Here is a 21,042-nt window from a genome sequence, read left to right on the forward strand (position 1 = left end):
TACTGCAGACAGCAGACCTCATGTCAGAGCATTGATAGTATCTCATTTCAGAGGCTGGGGGAGGTCGGGATGTGTTAAGGCTGAAAATATTTACAGGTTTTGAAGTTGAAACACAAACAGGAAAAGGCCTTTAAAAAGTGAGTGTAGTGGATATTCAAAACAGGGATTGCCATGGAAACGCCACAATATTTGCTTAAATTGACACAAAGGTTGCTGGTTGCAGGGTTCTGACTTCTTTGGCTCCATTTTCTTTGGCCCGACACCTATCACAAGTTGATCTCAACAACCCTCTTTTGTTTTGCTTCTTTTATTTTTGTCTGATGGAAATTAAAAAAAAAAACCACCACCAACAAAACCCTCCAGTCTACAAATCCCACCTCATAGAAGGGCCCGAAGCTTCTGAACTTCTGACAAAGGTTGGAGCTAAGGCATTTTATAATTTTGGAAGTAAGGTAAAAGTTCTTATTTTAATCTGTGCATTTGTTTATTTCCTTTAATGCAGGAGTAGAAGGGAATTGTCTTAACTGTCAAGGGGATCAGGGAGAAGGGCAAAACCTGTTGCAAAGGTAGCAGTATGTGCCCAAGGAGCATAGGACTTTTGCAGTCCAGCTCTTGGACCAAAATTTGAGAGATTTAGCTGTAGTTCCTAATTCTGCCTCAGATTTGCCAAGTGAGCTTTGACAAGTCCCTTAATTACTGTGGGTTTCACTAAACTGCAAATAATCATTCTCCTTTGTCTCATCTGGTGGTATGTGTAACATTTTTGGGCATGAGATTTGATGTGGGGGTGGACAAGGAGTTCTGTGCTGCTGGATTCCCCCCAAAGGAGGGATGGCAGCACAGGCTCACGTGGGCAGCAATGCTTAGCTGGCTACAGAGGGAAGCTCTTTGCTATAAGTGGCTTAGTACTATAGGCTGCTTCTGCCACTGATTGACCTGGATTTTTCTGGGGAAAGTTGGAGTGTGTGGCCCACTGAATGGTCACCTGGGTGGTTTGTACCTTGGCTTTTGAGTTGCTAGTACCACACATGGCAGACAAGGAGATGGGGATGCAGTGTGTTCAGCAGGGCATGAAATGCCTTGCCTTGCTGGCCTCTCATGTCTGACCAAGGGCTCAGGTCTGTGGGTGGCTGTGGCATTTGAGGCTGGCGTCACTGCTTGTGCTCATGATTCACCTGAGCTTTGGTACTGCTCAGTAGGGAATATTCATTTCCTTTTGAAACTCTCCTCAGGGAAAAGAGACTTCACCAAGTGAAGGGAGGCCATCTAATTCACACTGTCTTCACCTGAGACCACCTCCAAAACAAAGAACTTGACTTCTCTCCTGGCTTTGTACACTGGAATGGACCTTGAAGCCTGTGACTTCTCAATGCAAGGTACTAGCTTTTGTTCTGTGATCAAACTGCTCTGAAGTAGGACTGGAGTGAGTGATTTGGCTCTCCATAGCCTTCATTCCAGTTCCTGGGAAATCTCTAGCCTATGAAGTTTGAAAGAGCAGCTGGAAGTCAGTGGTTTAGGTGGTAAATGCATGGTGGGATGTTGGTTTGTCTTCGGCTGGCTTACAAGTAGGACTGGGTTTACCCCTGCCATCGCTGCTCATCTCTTCACAAACACCCAGCTGACACAGCAGAGTGCTGGTTTGAGCAGCTTCTTCTCTTCACCTCCTTCTTCCTAATGAGCTGCTGTGCAGTATTAACAATTAGCTAAGTTGTATGCATGGGAGTCCCCTGGGTAAGTATTGTGTGGGACAGTTTCTGATTGACTTGTTTCACAAAAGGAGTTTGAGGATGTCTGTGGTCACGGTGGGTAACTCAGAGAGGTTGTGAGGGGGTGGGACTCTGTGTTTCTAAAAGCTGTTTTACTTTCTTCTCTACTTGGCTGCCATCACAGCTTGTCTGCAAAGAAAGGTATGACACAACAATGGGATGATATATTTCTTCTCAGTGGGTTGGGGATTTGGGAGGTACCTGGTGGCACTGCCATACTGCTGCAAGTAAAAGGGGCTGAGGATCCTCGCTGTGTCTGGCCTTTGCATGACATCACATGTGCTCTGTAGGGGGCAGAGAGGTGTTGTCAGGGAGTGTCTCCATTCCGTGCTGACATCATTAAATGCTGATGATGCCTGAATGAAGATCAGCAACTGAAGTGCCTGAGGGGATTGGGTATCATCATGTTCCTCTATTTTTTGCTGCTATGCCATAAACAATACCTGAGCAAAGCAGTGTGTGTCCAGAGCTGTTGTGGGTCACAGGTGCAGCTGAGACCTGAACTGGAAGGATTCTGGGTGGAGGGACTGTATTGGCTTAGCAAGAGGGGAGATGAGAAAAGTCACACGGCTGAGATGTTGGTCTGGGGCTCCAGCTGTCCCTGTCCATTGGTGGCTGTGTGTGGCACACAGGAATTTACTCGTTCTGAGTGCCCTAGCCCTACCTGAAAGACCAACAGCCATGATCCTCTAAGGCTCGGCAGGGCTTAGTTCTTGCCACATGTTCAGAGCCTACAGACCTGAGTGCTTTCAGTAAGCCTTCCAGTAAAGAGTGTGCTTCAGGATGGGATAGGGGTGAGCTATGCCTTCCCACACCTTCCTAGTGCTGAAACACCTCCAGGGTCTGTCATGCTTTATTTGGAAAGCATGGTTTTGAACTATTAATGTAGGGAACTCTGGTCTTTTTCCCTGTGTGAGCTGTTCTGGTGCTTGTGTCCCCTTTTAGAGCAATAGCACGTGCCTTCCCAGGCCTCCAGAGGCAAGAGAGCTTCCCAAATAGGAGCTCTGCCTGAGGGAGTAAGGTAAAGGACCATGAAGAGCCTTAAGGTTTTACCAAATAAGACACAAATTCTCAGGTTTGACTGCAGCAGGTGAATTTTCCGCCAGACAACCCTTATGTGCCTCTCCAGAAGAGGTCCAACATCCAGGGGGAAAAACTCTGCTGAGGAAGCTGCCTCATAAGTTCTGGGTCCATTTTTCCATCACAAGGAGCTTTACCTGTGACCCCTGTCACAGGTTTCTGCTTGCGTAGCTCCTGATACTGAAAACCCTGCACTGTCCATCTGACCTGGACCTGGGATGAGCAGAACCTCTGAGACGAGAAGGTAAGAGGAGACTGATACATCAGGAATTCTTTAAGTGCTGAAGTGATCCTTGAGGTTCAGGTTCTTGCAAATCAGTTATCCTTTTCCACATTTGTCTCCTCCCAGTACCTACTGGGTGCATTGCTGAGTGTCCTTCAGGGGCTGCTTCCTGAGGGACAGTAGCTCATTAGACAATAGAAATATTTCCCTGGACTCCAGCTGTTTTCTGAGGTCCCCCTAGTTCTACAAACATCACTGCAGCGAAGGAGATGCATTTAGCCTTTCAGGCATGTGGCTTTGTGATCTCTCATGCTCTGGACTAGAAATCCCTGTGTTCCAGTCTTCAGCCCTGGAGCAAGTTGTATGGCTTCTACTTTCAAAACAAGCTCAATTTACTTTGGGCTACAGAGGCTGTTTGCACGTTCTCCAGAGCCCATCCCTAGGCTGTGATTGCTTTTTCACTGTTTATAAGCACAAGCTGGCTGTTTAGTCCTAGAGCTATAAGGGTTGGAGGGGGTTTTCTTGTTCAGTTAATGAAGGTAGACTTTTATGCAGGGGGAAAAAAGCTAAAAAAGTGTGGGAAAGGGATTAGAAATATCTGCTCTGTCTTTGTTTGAATTTGCAAAATATTCCCCCCTGTTTAAATCCTAAAGTAAAGCTAAATTTGGGGGTTAGCTTGGACTGATGGCGTTATTTTTGCTAAGATCCTTGGGATTCCTGCATGGGCACAGCAGCAAAGGGAATGAGAGGGGAATACTGCCTTCCGCAGAAGTGCAGCTGGGCCGGCCCAGCCTGCCCTGACGGCTCAGATCCTGAGCTGGGCTGGGGAATACGAAACAGCCTTGCAAAATCCTTGTGGAAATTTACCCACCTGGGTATGAAATCAACTTGCCTGCCTTTGCCAGGAGGAGTTTAACTTGCCCATTAAAATACACATCTATTTATGTATTACATGTTCTGTGAGAGAATTTTTTCCCAGGCAGTTACAAAACTCAGTCTAGACTGTAAAGTGTGGCATCTGGTGGTAACATGCCATATACATATATCTGAATACAGTATCTCCTGTATCACCCTGCTTGGGAGTTAATAGCACATATCTGGATTACAGTGAGGCCGTTCCGTTTGCAGCACACTATCCTTGGATAAATGCTTGGCCTGGTTCCTGACAGCGCTGGTCTGAAAGAGGCTTTACCCTGCTTGCTTCCATCCAGGTACAGCCAGGCAGGCATTTCCATGCTGCTTGTCCCGACCTGTGGCCCCACAGTTCAGGTAGGCTGGAGGCAACAGTTCCCAGGCGGAGCTCTTCCGGCAGGGCTGAGTAGAGGAGAGGGAAGATGTTAAAAGCCTGTCTGGGTAAGAGCAGGGTTGTCACATCCATCTGCTCAGGCCCTGACGAGCAGCTGATCCATATTGTTAACATATTGCCTGCCATATGGGCTAGCTCAGCTCTCCAGGAACGCTTGGGAGACCTGACCTCTAGTGTGACAAGATGTGAGCATGAAGGACAGGTTGACAACAGCCCTTGGGTCTTGGAGTGTGAAACCATGTTTCAGCCACTTCCACTGCCTTCCCCTGCGCTTATTCCCGCGCTCCCTCGTCTTGCCTCACTCCCTCTCTTCTGTCTCTCTGAGGGTTTTTTCTTCCCTCCACTGTTTTCCGCATCCCTGGTCTGCGCTAGATCAATGACCTTCACTCATAACCAGACTGGACAGTTCTGACTCCCTCCCCCGGGCCTTCGATCAGATGTTTAGTTGGCGGCTGTGGAAAGCTGAATGGGGGGGAAGTCAAAGGAGGGGAAAGAGGATCATGTGCTTGGCAGGCCTTATAGCTGTCCTTACCATATCTGGTCTGGGAATGGGACTGTAGACTGATCCACTAAGGTCCTTAGCACCTCCTGCTCACTTGGATAACAACGGATGCTCATATAACCTCTTGATGGAGGGTGAAGTCCACCAATGGGATCTAAGCAGGTTGAAAGGTCTCAGATGTTCAGGAAAGGGCCTTGATGCCAGAGTTCAAGGAGGGAACACTTAAAAGGCTCTTGAGAAACATGGAGTGAGTCAATTGCAAAATAAAGGTAAGGGCAGCCCAAAGCCCTTCCAGAAGCCCTTCAGTGCCCAGCAGCTGGTGATTTTGCACCTACTCATGAGGAGGAATAGTTGTTTGAGGGGCAAAAGCTGAAGAGGTCTTCTGGCAGTGAGGAAGTTGGCTGAACAGGATCCCTCCCAGTGCTGAATGAGGCCTGACTACAGAGCCTGTGGTGCAGTTAGGTGCAAGCACAGGACTCATGTGTGTGGATATGTGGAGCAGCTTAGCCCTAAAGGAGCCCAGGGCTTCAGTGGGGGCTGGCAGTTGCCTGGACGGCTGTCACACTGGAGACCAGCCTGCACCAAAAACTCAGATGGATAAAGGGATGTTCAGTACTGGAGGAGACAGGACTGGGCCAGGCCTTCATGGGTTCAGACCTTGCTTTCCCTGTCACCTTCAGTCATTCTTTTGGATTCATGATGTCCTCAGTCTCCTGGAAATGTTGCTGATGAAGTTGGCTATCTCCTTCCTAATGCTTCTGTCTTCACAGCTGAAATTTATGGAGGTTAAATCCTGGTGCTAGAGAAGCAAGCACCAGTTTTACTGTAAACCTCAGTGGCATTGGGATTTCAGCCTTGGCTCCTCAGAAGAGGATTGGGACGTTTCCCAATCTTTTTTACCCATCAGCTCTGTCAGACCTGCCAGCATGACTCATTTGTCTTTTAGTGTCCCCAAGTAAGGGTTGCCTGGTTTTTTTACATGCCTGTCCTGTGAAAATCAATTATCCTCCAAAAAGAATTTTTCCCTGTTCTTCATAAAGGTTTTAGACCAGTTTAGATGCTTTCATTTCTCTCCTTCCCCATATATCTGCAATTGCACTGATCTTTAATAGTGTTTATTTGTAGAGAGGAGCCCACTGAGATATTGCAAAATAAAACATAGTGATGAGTCGTGGTTTATTTACTCAAGCTTCACTGATGTAACAAACCTGATTTTATGTTAATAATGACTCAGAAACAGAGCTGGGAGGAGAAGCCAGATCTCCTGATTCCTTTAACCATCCAACAGTATTTCTTCCCGTCCTTCGATCCAACAGCAGTTCTCTGAGCTGGGATACAGGCAGTAGTTCTGTGGTGCCCTGATGAAACAGCTGGCTGAAAAAGTAATAGTAGTGCTTTGCAAGTTTGCAGGGGTTCCATTAGCATTTAGGAGCACATTCAGCTCTAGTAGGCACTGTATATACACCGTCTGTCTGTCCGTCAGGCAGCTCGCCAGCCAACAGGGATGCTGACCTGCAGAGTTCCTCAAGGAAAACCAGCTGGAAAGCACTTGGAGCAATCAGTGCTAAGTATGCACATGAGTGTTCAAGGGAAATGCATGTTCAAAATGTAGTTCATAGAAATCTGTTGATAAAACCAAAACATTTTAAAAATGAACAAATAGTGTAAAGTGAATGGTAGCTGTTCTCTGATGTCTTCTGCTGGGGGCTCATTCCAGAGCTGGTGCTCAGCCCATGGGCAGTGCCAGAGGTGAGGCTTATCTCACTACTTGAGCTGAGTATGAAAAGGCTCTTTTAGCATATTGCCTCTGACAAATTATGTGGTAGTGCTGAGGCTCTTTTTTGCTATTACTGCAGTTATATATTAACTATTAAGAGCCACAGGTAAGCCATCTGCTGATGCACGAGGGCTGCATTTCTCATCAGCAGAACTATCCTGATTTTTGCCAGGGCAGTTTACAGTCTGTCCCAGTGTCTTTCTTGTGATTCTTGCTGGGTTTGTCTAAGCTGTACCTTAATAGAACATAACAAGAGAAAAGGGGAGAGGACAAACTAAGGTGAGTTTGAAAGTAAAATGAGCAAACAATATTGCTAGCCTCGTCCTTTCAGAAGTCAAAAGTTACTCCCCTCCTCCCTGCAATTATAAGACTTAATAATACCAAGGTTTCTATGGTTCAGCATGCACACAGATCGCATTTCAGGTTGCTGTGCCCTGAAAGCAGGAGAACAGAGGGAGCAGAGGGAGCAGAGATAGCACTGTACACACATTGTTGTACAAAACAAAAATCTTACGTAACTTGCAAGATCTCAGACTTTAAGAAAAACGTGCAGATTTACAAGGTTGACATCAGTTGGCACATAGGAGCAATTTCTACTTGATTACCATGTCCCTGAAGTATGCTGACCTAGAGAACAGCCTACTCAGGAACCTGGTTGCCATTGTCCCTTGGCAGGGCTAGTTACAACAGGAGCTGAAGTCAGTTGTCCTGAAAGCCGGGAGTGATTTTTTTGGTAGACTTGTTTTACCTGGGGCTATCTGGCAGTGGAACAGTGCAGATCCTACCTGTGCTTGGTCACATATGGTATGGAGCAGAGGGGCTTTGTCCTCTCTACATCCATATTTGAGGAACTGGGAATTGGATGTCCTTGATCCCTGATACAGGAATAAAGTGAGGAGAGCTTCTTGGCATCTTCTGCTGTAGCAGCACAGCCCAGGGCTCTGGCTTTTGTCCCAAGAGGCTCCTTCCTTTGGCCATGAGACTGGTGTATCCCTGGCTTTCCCAGCCCAGAGGGAGCTGCTGGAATATGAGGGGTGCTTCCCCCACTTGTCCCTGACTTCCTAGTGCTCCTAACCTGTGGGAGACCAGCCAGGGGGAAAGTGCAGTTGTCCTTCCCTAGAACTGGATATCCAGGCAGAGCCTGAACAAGGAACAGGGACCATTTCATATGCATTTGGAGAGCTCTCAGGCTTTTGGTCCAAATTTTGAAAATCCACACAAATGTTCCCCTAGCAGAGTTCCCTCTCCTTTCCCAGCTGCAGAGAAAGGTGAAGGTGCTTCCCAGGACCCCACCAAATCAGTCACCTACCAACTTCTGTCCTTGCTCTTTGAACCCTGCCACGCTGGCTGTCCTCCCATTATCCTCCTCTGCCTGCTTCTTCCTCATTCCCCTGTGCCACTTTTTATGGGTTCACCAGAAAGGAGGGGAGATTTTTCTTCCCCTTGTTTGCTTCACACCATTACTCCCATCTGTTCATCCAGGCTCTTAGTTCCTTTGTTTTTCAGAGTCATGTGGATTTGGGTGCAATTTACACTCTCTGGGATGCTCTCCTGGACAGTGCTGGTGTGGGAAGGAGGTCTGGTTCACAGGCTAGCACAAGGGGTGGGGGAAATGTGCATCTTCAAATTAATCAGAATTTTCTCCTCCAGAAATGCTAATGGGGGAAAAGCAATTAAAGCAGCCTGTTTTTTATTAAGTAATCTGTGTTAAGAGCTTGTAATGAAGTTTAGCGCCGTTGTGGCTCGATATTTCAGCTTCATCGGTTTGAGTCAAAACAATCCAAAGTGGGAAGGGAGCAAGGAGGTGAGCTGCTCCCCAGCATCCATTGTGCTGATTCTTGTTCCAGCTCGTTCTTGCAGATTTCCAGTGTAATGCATATGAGACCACTCACTCTTTATCCTGCCCAGGATGATAAAGGGAGTTTTAAAGCCTGCCACGCAAACTGGATGGCTTCTTGTTTAAAATAACTGTTCTCAACGTGAGGGTGGCTGTGGCCCCTTGGAACAGACTTTGCCTCGTTTTTTGGGGTAGTACAAACACCAAGTTTTCCATAGGGAGCAATGAAAGGACAAGAGACAGCAGAAGCGAGGTGACACTGAAGAGCAGTGAGACCCCCCCAGCTGAGTGCTGCATACCTCTGAATAGGTTCATAAACCTTTCCTAACATCTGGAAAAGTTTTAGCTGCCACAGGGCAAGGATGGGGACGATACCTGCCATTTCTGTCCTCTGCACCTCCAGGCCTGTGCTCGCTTTGCTCTGAACAGCATGGCCCTGTGACCAGGAGGACAAACTGCTGGGGGCTGTGAGCAGCTGTGGAAGCAGTCCATTTCCTCCTCCTCTCCTTCCCCTCACTCCCAGAGAAGGAAAAAGAAAAAAAGGGACAAAGTCCCTTTAAAGAACTACATGCCAAGCCTCTGCCATCCTGTTTTATCTGAAGTCCAACCGCATGTTGTTCCAGGGCCGATCCGCTTTAGCTAATTAATAATCTGACAGGAGCCACCCAAGGGATTAGCTGCTGAGATGAGCTAGACCAAACCCCCAGCAAATGAGCCCCACGCTCCCTGGGGACTCAGAGGTGACTTTGGGGGGCAGGGGGTTGCACCACATGCAGAAGGGTGTCAAAGCCCTGAAGGGGATTTATGGCATCTGGGAGGGTGAAGGGGGAGGTGAGGGGTTACAATTTATGAGATGTAAACTAATAAATCAGTTAGTTGAAGAGGGGAAAGGGGGAAACACCAAATTAAAAGATAACGTCTTAAAGGAACAGTGTAAATTGATGGCGCTCCCTGTGGCAGGGGACACTAGGAGAGTTCCCAGTGCAGACCAGTTGTACCTTCCTCTGCACTGGCTACCTGGGAGAGAGGAAAAGGGAGACTGCAAAGCAGAAGAAAAAGGGGTGCTGATGGGGATTGGAAAGAAGAGAGATGCATCTTTTTGCAGTTTATGCAAACAGTTGATGTGTTGGCTTTTGTGGCAGAGGCCACCTCTTTTGATCGCAGAACACAGGGGCTGTGGTGCCCCTGGCCGGCGAGAGGTCAGTGGGTAAGGGGGGCTTGGTCCTCCTCTGCACTTAGTCCTCGCATTCAGTTAGGCTTCCTGTGGGGCAACACTTTGTTTCCCTACTTCTAAAATGGGATTAGTGGAGAGAGTCAACTTGGAGCAAGACAAAATTACTGTCAGGAGACCTGTCTCAAGACAGTGTGATTTTTTTTTTTTCTCCAAATTTGCCTCTTCAGTGAGTCTTCAGGTGATTGTGAGGTTTGGAGTTTGCTCCTGAAGAAAGTGCTTGGTTTTGTTCTGGAGCCTTGTAGAGGTCTGGAACTTCCTGGTGGTGAAGGTCCATTTCAGATTCTCTTCTGATTTCAGGAGCTGCTGTTCCTGCTGGGCAGGGCAGTGGCCTTGGGCACAGGTTTTCCCCTGCCTCTTCCACTGCCCAGTCCCAAAGCTGGTTTGCCTTTCCATACCAGTCTCTTCTGGTGCCTTGAAACCTCTCCTGGCCCACAGCTCATTCTGAGAGCATGCCCAGGCCTCAGCTCTCTCTAGGGGCTGCTGTAATGCAAATGGTAATGCAAGATGGGATTTCCAAAAGCCGCCTTAGGGAGATTTGTAATCCCTGCCCCATGACGGTACTAGACACAAGCTAATGGAGAGGGGCGTGTGTGAGCCCTCTCTGCAGAGCCAGAGCAAACCTCTGAGCCCTTGCCAAAGGCCAAGCTTTTGGCATTGTTCCTTGCAAGGGCAGGAGACTCCTTTATTTCCTCCATCCCCACCTAGCCTGCAGCAGACCCGGGGAGCGAGGCAGTGGCTGTGGAGTGGCCCACTGTCACAGGAGCCAGGCGAGCTCCTCCTGCCCCACCCCACCTCACCCCACCCCATGGCCTGGAGCCAGCCCAAGGTCTCGGGGCTGGCCCAGCGTGAGCGACAAGCAGCCCTGAGGTGGTCGCTGTGAGCACCTCTTTGCTGAAGGGGTTGGGATCATGTGGATGCTGCCCTAGGGGAGCATAGCGCATAGCCTGCAGATTGCTCTTCCAGTGGGGCAACTGCATTAAGCCAACAAAACTCATCTGACTACTTCTACATATTTCCATCTAGAGAGCTACCTTGCAGCTTGCAGGGTCCCCCACACAGACATGTTGGGCTCAGGTGGCTTCTTCTTGTGATCTCAAAAGGCAGAGAATGGAGAGGGAGCAGTCCTGTGCCATGCTGGAGCTGAACTGTGACCATAAGCCACCGTCCTGGGGGGCACTAGCTTGGGCCTGTGCTGCCAGAGTGGTCTGAAAATCTCCTGCCAGCACTGCACCATCCCATGCCATTCCAGCCCATCCCTCCTCATCCTGCTGTGCTTGGGCAGTCTCATGGTGGGAGCACGTGGGGAAGCTCTTCTGGAGGCTGGGCTGGCAGTCACACCATTGCAGCCTCTCATATACACAGCCGTGGTTTGGCCTCCCTCCTGCAAAGCTGCCAGTAGCCCACACTGCTCCTGACCAACATCATTAGTGCGGGTATTTATATTTCATTAACAACACTAAACCAAAATGGCATTAAAAGCAACACCAGTGATAAATAGCTTATTAATAAACAGGGAATGGGCTGTACCACGCACAAATTCAATCCCTTCCTAAATGTGTCTCTACCACTAAAACCAGCCTTTTAACTCCTGCTAATCTGGAGAAATTTGAAGGATGTTTTGGGGGTGGATGGTAATTAGATGAAGGCAGGGGGTGGGGGCACAGTGTCATATAGTTTGGTTCTTCCTAAGGCAGCTGGCTGGGGTGGGAAGATGCAGATTTCTCAAAGTGCTGTTGTATTTCCATTGTTGCGTGGGACTTGTTCAGTTGTGTTTCTAGTGTAATTTTGATTGTGTTAAAACAGCAGTAGTATAGAAAGCATGAAACAAAAAAAAGCAGAGAGACTGAAGATGCAAGTGCGTGTCTGCCTTTGATTTTAGTGTCCTCTCCTCTGTTTCCCCTACACTTTTTCAGACACCTCTGCTGGCTTGGGAAAGACCATCCACAGAGCCACCAGCACAAAATCTCTTGCTTGCACCAAACCCAGTCTCTTCCAGTGATGTCTGAGGACAGCCAGCCCTATCCTTATTCCTCCTTGTCTGTTTATTCTAGGGATTAAGAATGTTAAAAATGTGGCTTTTCTTGTAAGCTTGTCAATCAGCTTATTATTTTTATTTTCTGAGGTTTTTTGCCCCCAACTCATTATTCTGTGAAATTACTTCCTATGCTTCTGTCCCACCCTAAGTACAAAGGCTCTTTTATTGTTCTTCCTGCTCTTTCTTTCCACGGTAAATTAATTAACTCAGAAACTTGGATGAAGTTGGAGTTTAGGGCTCCCCTCAAACCTCCTCCAGGTTTCTCAGAGAGGTTCCCCTCTCCATACACATCTTGGGCACTTTTGCAGTGGGGAGGACAAGGTACAGGGCTTTGCCTTGCTTCATCATGCTCCTTCCATGCAGCACAAACTGCTGCCTCCTTTGCATCCAGCCATACTCCCCTGCTCCCAGGGCATTTGGGTCCCCCCACTTTCCTACATCTAGTGTGTGCTTAGCAGCATGTGCACTTCCATCCCCAGCATGTTATCTCCAGAGGCATCAGGGCAGCACCAGGTCCTGGGCACGCTCCTGTCCCATACTGCCTGCATAGGCGTGCCTTGATGCAGCTTCCAAAGACTGGGCAGCTCTTGAGTTAGTCATGCTCATCTGTGTTGCTCTGTCTGAATGTACCTTACTGGCTTAGGCTGCGGTGTTTGCAGGTTTTAGACAGTTACTTTGTGGTCTCCCTGCTTTGGACTGATATACTTGCATCATGCAAGGGCTTTTTGTGGAGAACAAGCCCTCTTCCCCAACCTGATCATGTCTGAGTTGGCATCAAACATAATTTTCTGCACTTCTATTCTAAGAACAGTAGTAGTCCTGAATGTAGGATTTGAGGTGCAGCTGGGATCTTTCTGCTTCCTCCTCTCTTCATCCTTAGGTCCTTCTGACACAGGCGAGGCATGGGTTGGATGGGAAGGGAGCCCAAAAAGATTGCAGAGCTGGCTGGAGTCGCCTCCATGACCTGTGTTTTGCATATGATGGAGAGCAACCAGAACCAGAACACGAGACAGGGTGTTTTATCATGTGTTTGCACGCCAGCATGGGCAGTATCGTGGGTCGCACGTCTCCTGGTTAGCTGAATTGTGAAATGTGTGCCCTGGCAGAGGCATGTAAGAGAGGAAGCTCATCAGAACCTGCCTGTTGTCCCTCGGCTGATTGTTTCAGGGTCTGTCCCTTAGCTGACATGAGCACTAAGATACTCGGATATTCAGAGCAGGGAGGGGAGGGGAAGAGAAGCAAAAGAAACCAGGCATCAAGATAATCGTGATTTCCCCAGAGCCATGAAGGGAACGCAGAGGCCGATATCCAGCATCATGTCTTGGTCTCACTCTTGCTACACAGCATCAAGGATCAATAAAAAGCCCCTGATGCTGCTTACCTTCTGTGGTCCCAGCCCCAATCCCAGGGCATCCCTTCCTGCAGAGAGCTTGGCAGAGCAGGGTCAGGGTCAGGAGGGAGAATTGGCTGTACTCAAACCCTTTCTTCCAGAGGCTTGGAAGGACTCAGAGAGTAGATGTGGTGTGGGAGTTGGCCATAGCATTGGATGAACATCTTGACTGTGGATGGACAGAGAACACAGAGAGAACGCAGGAACCTGGGATCTGCTTAACTGTAGGCAGTAGAGATTCCTACAGCCAGCAGAAAGAGGGAATGGATCAGACAGAAATGCCCTGCACAATTACTAACCATGAGTTGGCAAGGGGAGGGGTTTCTCAGCCTTTGAGCTTTTCACCCTGAAGCCATTCCTGGAAATATCCCTGAAATATGTCCTGTCCACTGGGAAGACCACCCCTGCCCAGTGACAGCTGGTGCCAGTAAGGATGGTGTCAAGGTTGCTTAGGATTGAAGGTGACAAAAGTGGTCTCTCCCTTAGTCCTACTCTATTACTGTGCTTCCTTTTCATTCTTTTGGAAGGATCTCTGTTACACATTAGTTACTGTCATCTGGCAGATCTTGGGCTTTCTCTCCCCTGAATAACCCAACAAGGATGTGATGTCTTGAGCCCTGCTTTTCACTATGGAGAGGAATAGCCCCTGTGTAAGGGACTCTTGGGTGGAAGGAAGCATAAGCTTCCCCCATCTGCTGAGGCATATGTTTTATAGGAAATTGTTACATGCTCCTGGGAGGACGCTCTTTGCCACTTTGGAAGGTTATTGTGGAAGCTGTCTCACGTCAGCTCTGTGTCTGAGGGCTGAGGGAGCTGTTTCCTATTTCATACACTGACAGTATGAGAACAGGCAGACCTGAACTGGTGCTCTGTGTCCAAAGAGTGGCTTCCCACAGGGCATGGAGCCATGCTGGGGGGGAAGCTGATCCATACCCAGCTCCCAAACTACTGCTGTTAGCGCCCACCCCAGCAATTCTGCAAGCTCTACAAGCTGCCTGTTCCGTTGCAGCTCTCTCTCTATGGAGTGTCTTCCCTTGGAAGGAATTTTAATCAAACTTGACTGAGGAGTGCTGAAAAACATGAGGAAGTAATTACAAACATGAATTTACAGCCTCCTGGAGTACCTCCCTCCTTCTCTCTCTTTGCATAACGCCTGTGTTTACCCTGTTTCATACTGTTACCAGTCTCATTCCTCAAGCCCTCCTCCACTTCACTACCTCTGTCCAAGCCCCATGTGTCATATTTGTGACCCTCAGTGCTGCCTCAGAGAGAAGAGCAAAAGTAGAGCCGGTTCTGGGAAAGACTGTGGCCCTCACTTTCTTCTGTGAGGGAGTAATAAGCCAGCAGGAGGACAGTCCCAGGAGGAAGTTGCAGGTTCCCTGAAGGAAATTGGCTGGAACAGCCTCCCTGATTATCTGCGATTTCCCAGCTAGATAGGCCCCAGGAGAGGGGGTAGGCTGGAGCAAGGTGGAATCAGCCTGGAAATCAGGATGGGCTGGATGCTTCCTCCATAACATGTTATTTTCTCATGTATGCTGTTCTTGGGAGTCTTTCTTTTATTATTATTTATTTTCATGCATGAAATCATTACTCTGGGAAGGCTCTTAGCTTGGCTGACTGCAGGATCCATAACCAGCTCCTAGGGGTGGTCACATATTCCAGTGCCATTCACAGGTTATGTACCAGCGTTGTTGGTTCTTGCTCCCTGATTCCAGGTTGTGTCCTTCTTTTGTTCCATGTGGGCATAGAGTGAGTCTGTGTGTTGCTTGTATGGACTGGAGAGCTTTCACTCCAGAGACTGAGCCGTTCGCAGAAGGCAGAATGAGGAGAATTGTGTGGGTGAGACGCCAAACCCAGTCCAGTTGCCTTGAGCAGGAATTAAACGGCAAGGTGTGAACTGTATGTGGGGGTAGCAGAAAAGCTAAACCACTCAGTCACTTCTTCTCTCATCTTCACTTTGCTTTCTTCTTAAAGCAGTAGAAGAAATGGCTGGCAAGTTACTGGGCACTTGGAATTCCATGTGACTGTTCAGACAGTTGCCAGCCTGTGTAGGGATTAGGAAGAAGTGTGAATTTTTTGGTGGAATTTAGAAGAAATGGGTAAATTTGTGTGGATGATCCTTTAGCTTGTTAAAGAACAAGCTGCTTCCAACCTGTATCTTTTTTTTTTTTTTTTTTTTTGAGGGTTTTGCCCTAGGGATAATTATTTTACTTGGCCCTAAGGGGGCCAGAGAACCAGCTGTCCCAATGCAAATAGGGGAGGGCACTGGTGCAGGGTTGAACAGAAGGCTCTAGAACCCCTGGGCTTACTAGATGCCTGATTCAAATCTGAGTTTGACTGGCTGGGGCTCTCATCTTCTGGATACTCAAAAGAAACCAATCCCAAAAGCTATCAAAGAGGCTGCTACCATGGCCCTACACTGGGCTGTTTGGTGATGAAGGAGAGAAGGGGGAGTAGCATAAGTACTCCCTTGGGATCCCCTCTTGCACTCTCATTTTCCTGTAACCACTTTCACTTTTTGGCTAATTAAAGACTCTAAGCAGTTTTCAGCCTGTGGGGTTTCTTTTATTTGGTTCCTCAGCAATTAACTTCTTTACTGAACAAAGTTTTGATTGAGCTGGGGCCCATGTCTTGGTTTAAAATTTCTCTATAGCCCTGTGAATCCATGCCCTTTCCTATCCCATCCATGGCTCAGTGCCACATTCTCTTCCATCACTGATAATTCTTCCCAGTGCTGTCTCCTGCCTCTGTGCTTTCTTCTCCACCTTCACTCTCACCAAGCCCCTTGTTCTGCAGAGAAAAGGAGGACCCAGAACCCTTTTTGCCCCATCTTCAGAGGGCCAGGAGCACTGCTTGTTCCAAGTTGCAGAGGCTTCCCTCTGTGCAGAGGTTTTCCCATGACATAGTCCAAATGGGCTGGGAGGAACCTGAACTGCAAGACCAGCTTGTCTGTAAGCAGCTGTGCCTGTTCTGCTCTGGTGTCTCAGAGTTTCAGTGGGCTCAGTTCCCTCATTGCTTGGCACCTAAGCCCTTTACCCAGCACATCTGTCCCTTTCCTCACACTGAGAAGGACCATGGGCTCCTGTGTTCCCTTTGTGGTCCATGGGGCTGTCTGGGTGGGAGGTGGCCCACATGCCGGAATTACCTGGCCCAGAACTCACCTGCAGTACTTCTGTGTTATCTGAGAGCCCATGCTCTGCTCTTAGAGCTAGTGCCTGTCCTCACCTGCCAGGGATTCCACTTTGGATGACCAAGTTCATAAACCTGCACACTCAGCTGGAGGCATCAGCCTGCTGTCCTGAAGGGCCTGATCTTTCTTATCTTGAGCTCTTTGCCGACTGTCTTGGCAGAGCTGAAAGCACATCATGCACCTCGCTCCGCACCAGCTCCTCCATCCCTGCGCCCATGCGGTGAAAAGGTGGCCTTCCCCCACTTGGCTTGGAAACTCTTTGCCCATCTGTTTTGGAGGCCTGTAACCCCCTTAGCTCCTGCTAGGGTTACAAGTGTTGGATATATTTGTTGTTTTGAGGATTGGTGCTTTTATGTTGTTTTCCCCCAGAGCCGTTTCCTTTACTGTTGTGCTGTGGTGTAGGCAGCTGTCCCTTTCAGTAAGGAGTTGTCGGCACCAAAGTGCCGCCCCATCCTCAGGCTGGTTTCACCCTCCCTCGCCCCCCCAGCCCATTCCCTGTGGTGAGTGTGCCCACGCCAGGCAGGCATGCACGAGCTTTGGCTTGCTGGGGGAGCGCACCTGCAGCGCCTGCACACACACGCCAGTGCTGGCGGCTGTGCCGGCACTGCTGTGCGTGCTCCCCTTGGCACCAGCCAGGCTGTGGGGGTGTGTGCCACTGCTTCCCATCTGTCCATCCATCCATCCATCCATCCTCTCCCATGCATGCTCCCCTTGGCATCATCCGGGTCATGGGTGTGTGTGCCCCTGTGCTTCCCGTCCGTCCATCCTTCCATCCATCCTCTCCCACCCATCCTGTCTGTGTACACACGCACAGTCGTGTGCTTGCAGCATGCTGCACCAGTCACTTTCACCCTACACATCCAGCAGCATGCAGGGATCTGCATAAACTTTGTTTTAAAAGGGAAAATGTTTGGCTCAAAAAAAAAAGAAAAAAAAAAAAGGCAAATGAAACACAAATTAAAGCCTCCAACCTACCCTGTGTGCATACACCAAACTTTCTGTCATCTATAGAGAATACCCAACCTCATGCCCAAATGCTGGAGATCTGACACAGTTGGAGTGCAGGAGGGAGAGAAACCGTGGTTTCCAAGGACTGATTAGATGGCATGCCAAGTGTATTAAATTTTGCAGACATTTTAACAGCAATATGCTAGATAGTTGGGTGTCCCCTGAGGCTGCTGGATTTTTTATATCCTTCACAGAAGGTCAAAGCCCTCTTCTGCCTGCCCCCCTCCCTCTCTCTGCTGTCTCTCTTTCTCTCATTCCTCGTCCCTTTCTCTCTGTGTCACTATCCCTCCCTCTCTCTCTCTCTTATTTTTTTGGTGCGCTTTCTCCTTCTCTTTTGCTCTGTGTGAATAAAATAAAAGATCAGTCATTTGTGAGTTCCCCCATGAGTGGAAATTTGCACTCCCTGTGGTCTCACACAGAGATGGGTATGCTGGGGCTTTCCCCTCTCTTTTCTGCATTTTGTTTTGGGGAAAATATGTTTTCCTCCCGTCACTCCCCAAACATCAGTGCTCTCCCTCTTTTTTTTTTTATTTTTGTAGCAAAAGAAAAAAAAAGGGCAGGAAAAGAATCCATCTGGCATATGAATAATTGAAATGGCTCAACTCTGTTCCTGTTGCTGTTGTTTGCTCTCAGTTCTTCCTCCCCCACCCCAACCATAGCATCCCCCCGGGATATGGGAGTTGGAGGTAAGGATGTATCGATTCCCTTGAGGGAGCTGGTAAGGGGGGTCAGCATGCAGCTCACACCATTCCTCCAGAGCTCTGTCTTGAGGACAGTGTGTGGTTTGAGGAGCACAGGGGATGTGAAGGTTGCTCTTCCCTGTGTCTGTGTGAGGCATCCCCTGGCTGGCTTCAGGAGTTATTCCCAAGGCAACTCCCACTAATAGCCCATGGTGCCATCAGCCTTTCTGCCAGGCTCAGCCTGCTACAGCGTGCCCCTCCGAAGTGGTGACAGGTTTTGCTCTCCCCACAGCACCTTCCTCTCTGCCTGCTCACTCCAGTGCCTCAGAGACTTCCTGTCTGGTCCCCGCTCCATGGCAGAACTGAGCAGGATGGGGACTTGCTGTGTCGGCTCTCCCCGCAGTGTTCTGCAGCTCTCTCCAGCTGCTCTGCAGAGCCAGTGCCTTCCCGTGGATCAGAGCAGGGATCCCAGAGCTGATCCCTCTCCCACGACACTAGGACAGAGCTGCTGGTAGTGGTGTAAGTCTACGTCTCCCTCTCATCCTGCTCCCTGTTGAACACTCTGGAGTGAGGTTACAGGTTCAACTTTTTAGAACACGTTGTAGCAGTCTTAAAAAGAACATCCCTCCTTCCAACTTAGGTTCTCCAGCTTAGCCCCAAAATGCTGGACCTGCTGCCTTTCCTGTTCCCAAGCGCTGGAGCCAGCTGGGGTACCCGTGTGCCTGGCAGCCAGGGCGCAGCTTTTTCTGTCTCTTCAAAACCCTTTAGAGTAAAACCAAAGAACTTTAGTGCATTAATTCTGGATGAAGATGGGTCTCCAGATGACAGCCTGATCCATATCCTTCCCCATAAGGCAGCTTCCATTTTCCTCCTCCGTATCGCCTCCTGCCTACTCTCTCCTTCCCCTCTGTCTGTCTGTCTGTCTCATTTTTCCTGCTCTTTAGAAAGGAAAAGCTGACATAAGGTGTTGAACCTTTAAATATACACATTGAGCTTCTTTTTTCTGTAGTTAGTGGGCTGCTTCTGATGAGTTGTATGTTTTGAAGCAGGTATTTGCTGTGTGTATTTGTGTATACTTGGCAGGCGTTGGGTGTGCGTGGTGTGTTTTTGGGGGATGTTTGTGTATTGTTGGGGAGGAGTTTATATTTAGGCTCTGTTTTTTGTGGTTTGGGTAGGTAATGTATGTATGGACGAGATGTGTGTGTTTATCAGGCTGTTGGTGTGTGCTTTTATTCTGGCATACTGTTTGTTGTGTGGGCACATACCTCTATAGTGTGTAGATAGAATGTATGTAGATTTGTGTATGCTTTCCTTGTGTGAGGCCAGTGAAGGATTTTGGGCTTGAGTCATAAGGATTTTGTGTGTTTTAGGATACACACTCTGTGTATTACATATGAGTTTTGTATGTAGTGTTTGTGATGTTTGCTAATTTCATTAATTCTGGTCCTTGGAGGGATGGGCTTTGGTGAGTCTTGAGTGTGTTTGGAATGTGTTTTTCATGACTGTGCATTTACAAAATTACAAGAGCAACACTGAAAAGATGTTAGAAAAGCGATCAAGGAAAATAGCCTCCTGGAATATTCAGAGGTGCAAATGTCTCATTAATAACATTACTGGAGTGGGAGGTGTTCAGGGACAGGAAAATTCCTACTAAGAGAGAATTTCTTCTTCTTCTTTTTTTGTTTTTTTTATTTTTTAATCTTCATTAAAAAAAAAACAACAAACAGGAAAAATCAGAAAAAGGAAAAATATTTCAGATGGCATTCAAATCAGATTCATCATATATATGTAGATACATAGGTCTTTTTCTATAAAGACTCCTACACATGATCTAAAAGTTGCATGTAAAATATTTGGTAACCCAGCACTTGGTACAAATAATTAAATATTTAGATATAATAAAACTGGTTTGATGGGGAAATCACTTTCTCCTGTGCAGATTTCCATTTGAAGACAAGTTTCGGTGCTTGTGTTTGTTTTTTCTGACAGCAAAACCTAGGGTTTGGCACAGACAAAATATATTCCCTGTAAATATCTAAATATCTGTTCTCTGCCATAAACATTGAGAGATGTGCCCAATCATGTCAGAGGAGCCTATTTATGCACTTTGTGCTTTCATGTTACCTGCAGTGCACTTTGTGGGGAGGAGAAATGCAGCAAACTAAGCCAAGAGGGTGATTGCTGTCCCTGGGCAAAGCAGCCACATCCGTTGCCCAGGCTGTGCCACAGAGACTGGGTGATGGCTCTGGGGCAGACCCCAGTCCAAGAGCCCCTTGCCAGAGGGCCTGGGCAAACACCGAAGCACCAGAGAGCTGGAGATGCACCGAGGACTGGCACCCGCAGCCCCAGGTGCGTCCAGGTCGCTGCATCTGGCCCCGTGCGAGGCTCGTTCGCTCTGGCTCCTGGAGCCAAAGGTCACCTTGTTGCCATCCAGCTTAGATAAGGAAATACCTTCTACTTGTGCCACCAGGTGAGCGGCCACCTTGGCACGGGAGGGGAGCCAGCAGCAGGGTCCCTGTGGGTAGCACAGGCATTCAGCTGGCACAGGGAGTGCTGAAGCAGACGGAATGATTTTCCCTGGTCTCATCCCGGAAGAAGTGCTGTCATGCAGCCAGTTGCCTGTTCTGCCTATTGATCACTGTTAACAGTTTTCATTTGGAAGTGCTGTGCTCTCGGCATTTTGAAGGGCGCTCAGCAAGGAGAGGTAGGGTAGGGCCTGACGCTCTCTGCAGGGATGGGATTCTCATCCATGCCCAAGCTGTGTAAATCCCTAAGTAACAGTACCATTATCCTGGGGGGAGGCTTTGATCTTCATTTACTCTAGTGTTGCTGCAAAAGGAGTCTGGCCCATTGCCTTGTGAAGGAGGTAAAATTAACACAGATAAACCCCAGTCAGCAGAGTGCTTTTGTTCTCTGCTTAGGCCTTGTGGCACTGGGTGTGCAGTGCTGGGACAAGGGGCCATGCAGCAGGTATGGCTGGGTGAAGAGCAATTTCCTGCTTCTCAATTAAAGTG

The 21,042-nt window shown here is 48.4% G+C and overlaps 1 protein-coding gene across 7 annotated transcripts in view; it reads left to right on the forward strand.

The window, feature by feature from the left end:
- Nucleotides 1–21,042, forward strand: part of CASZ1 (castor zinc finger 1) — a 195,236-nt gene that overhangs the window by 33,798 nt on the left and 140,396 nt on the right. For 6 of the 7 annotated variants that reach the window (XM_082295829.1, XM_082295826.1, XM_082295830.1 and 3 more), the window contains exon 2: nt 1,233–1,376. The exons of the other annotated variant lie outside the window; for it this stretch is intronic. Coding sequence is in view for 2 of the 6 variants with exons in the window: in XM_082295824.1 (XP_082151950.1) it covers nt 1,343–1,376 (34 nt within the window). In the remaining 4 variants the exon portion in view is untranslated. The remainder of the gene's footprint in view (nt 1–1,232; nt 1,377–21,042) is intronic. 7 annotated transcript variants of the gene reach the window in all.

This window comes from Coloeus monedula (assembly GCF_965178545.1).
Source record: "Coloeus monedula genome assembly, chromosome: 22".
In the NCBI taxonomy this organism is placed as follows: Eukaryota; Metazoa; Chordata; class Aves; order Passeriformes; family Corvidae; genus Coloeus; species Coloeus monedula.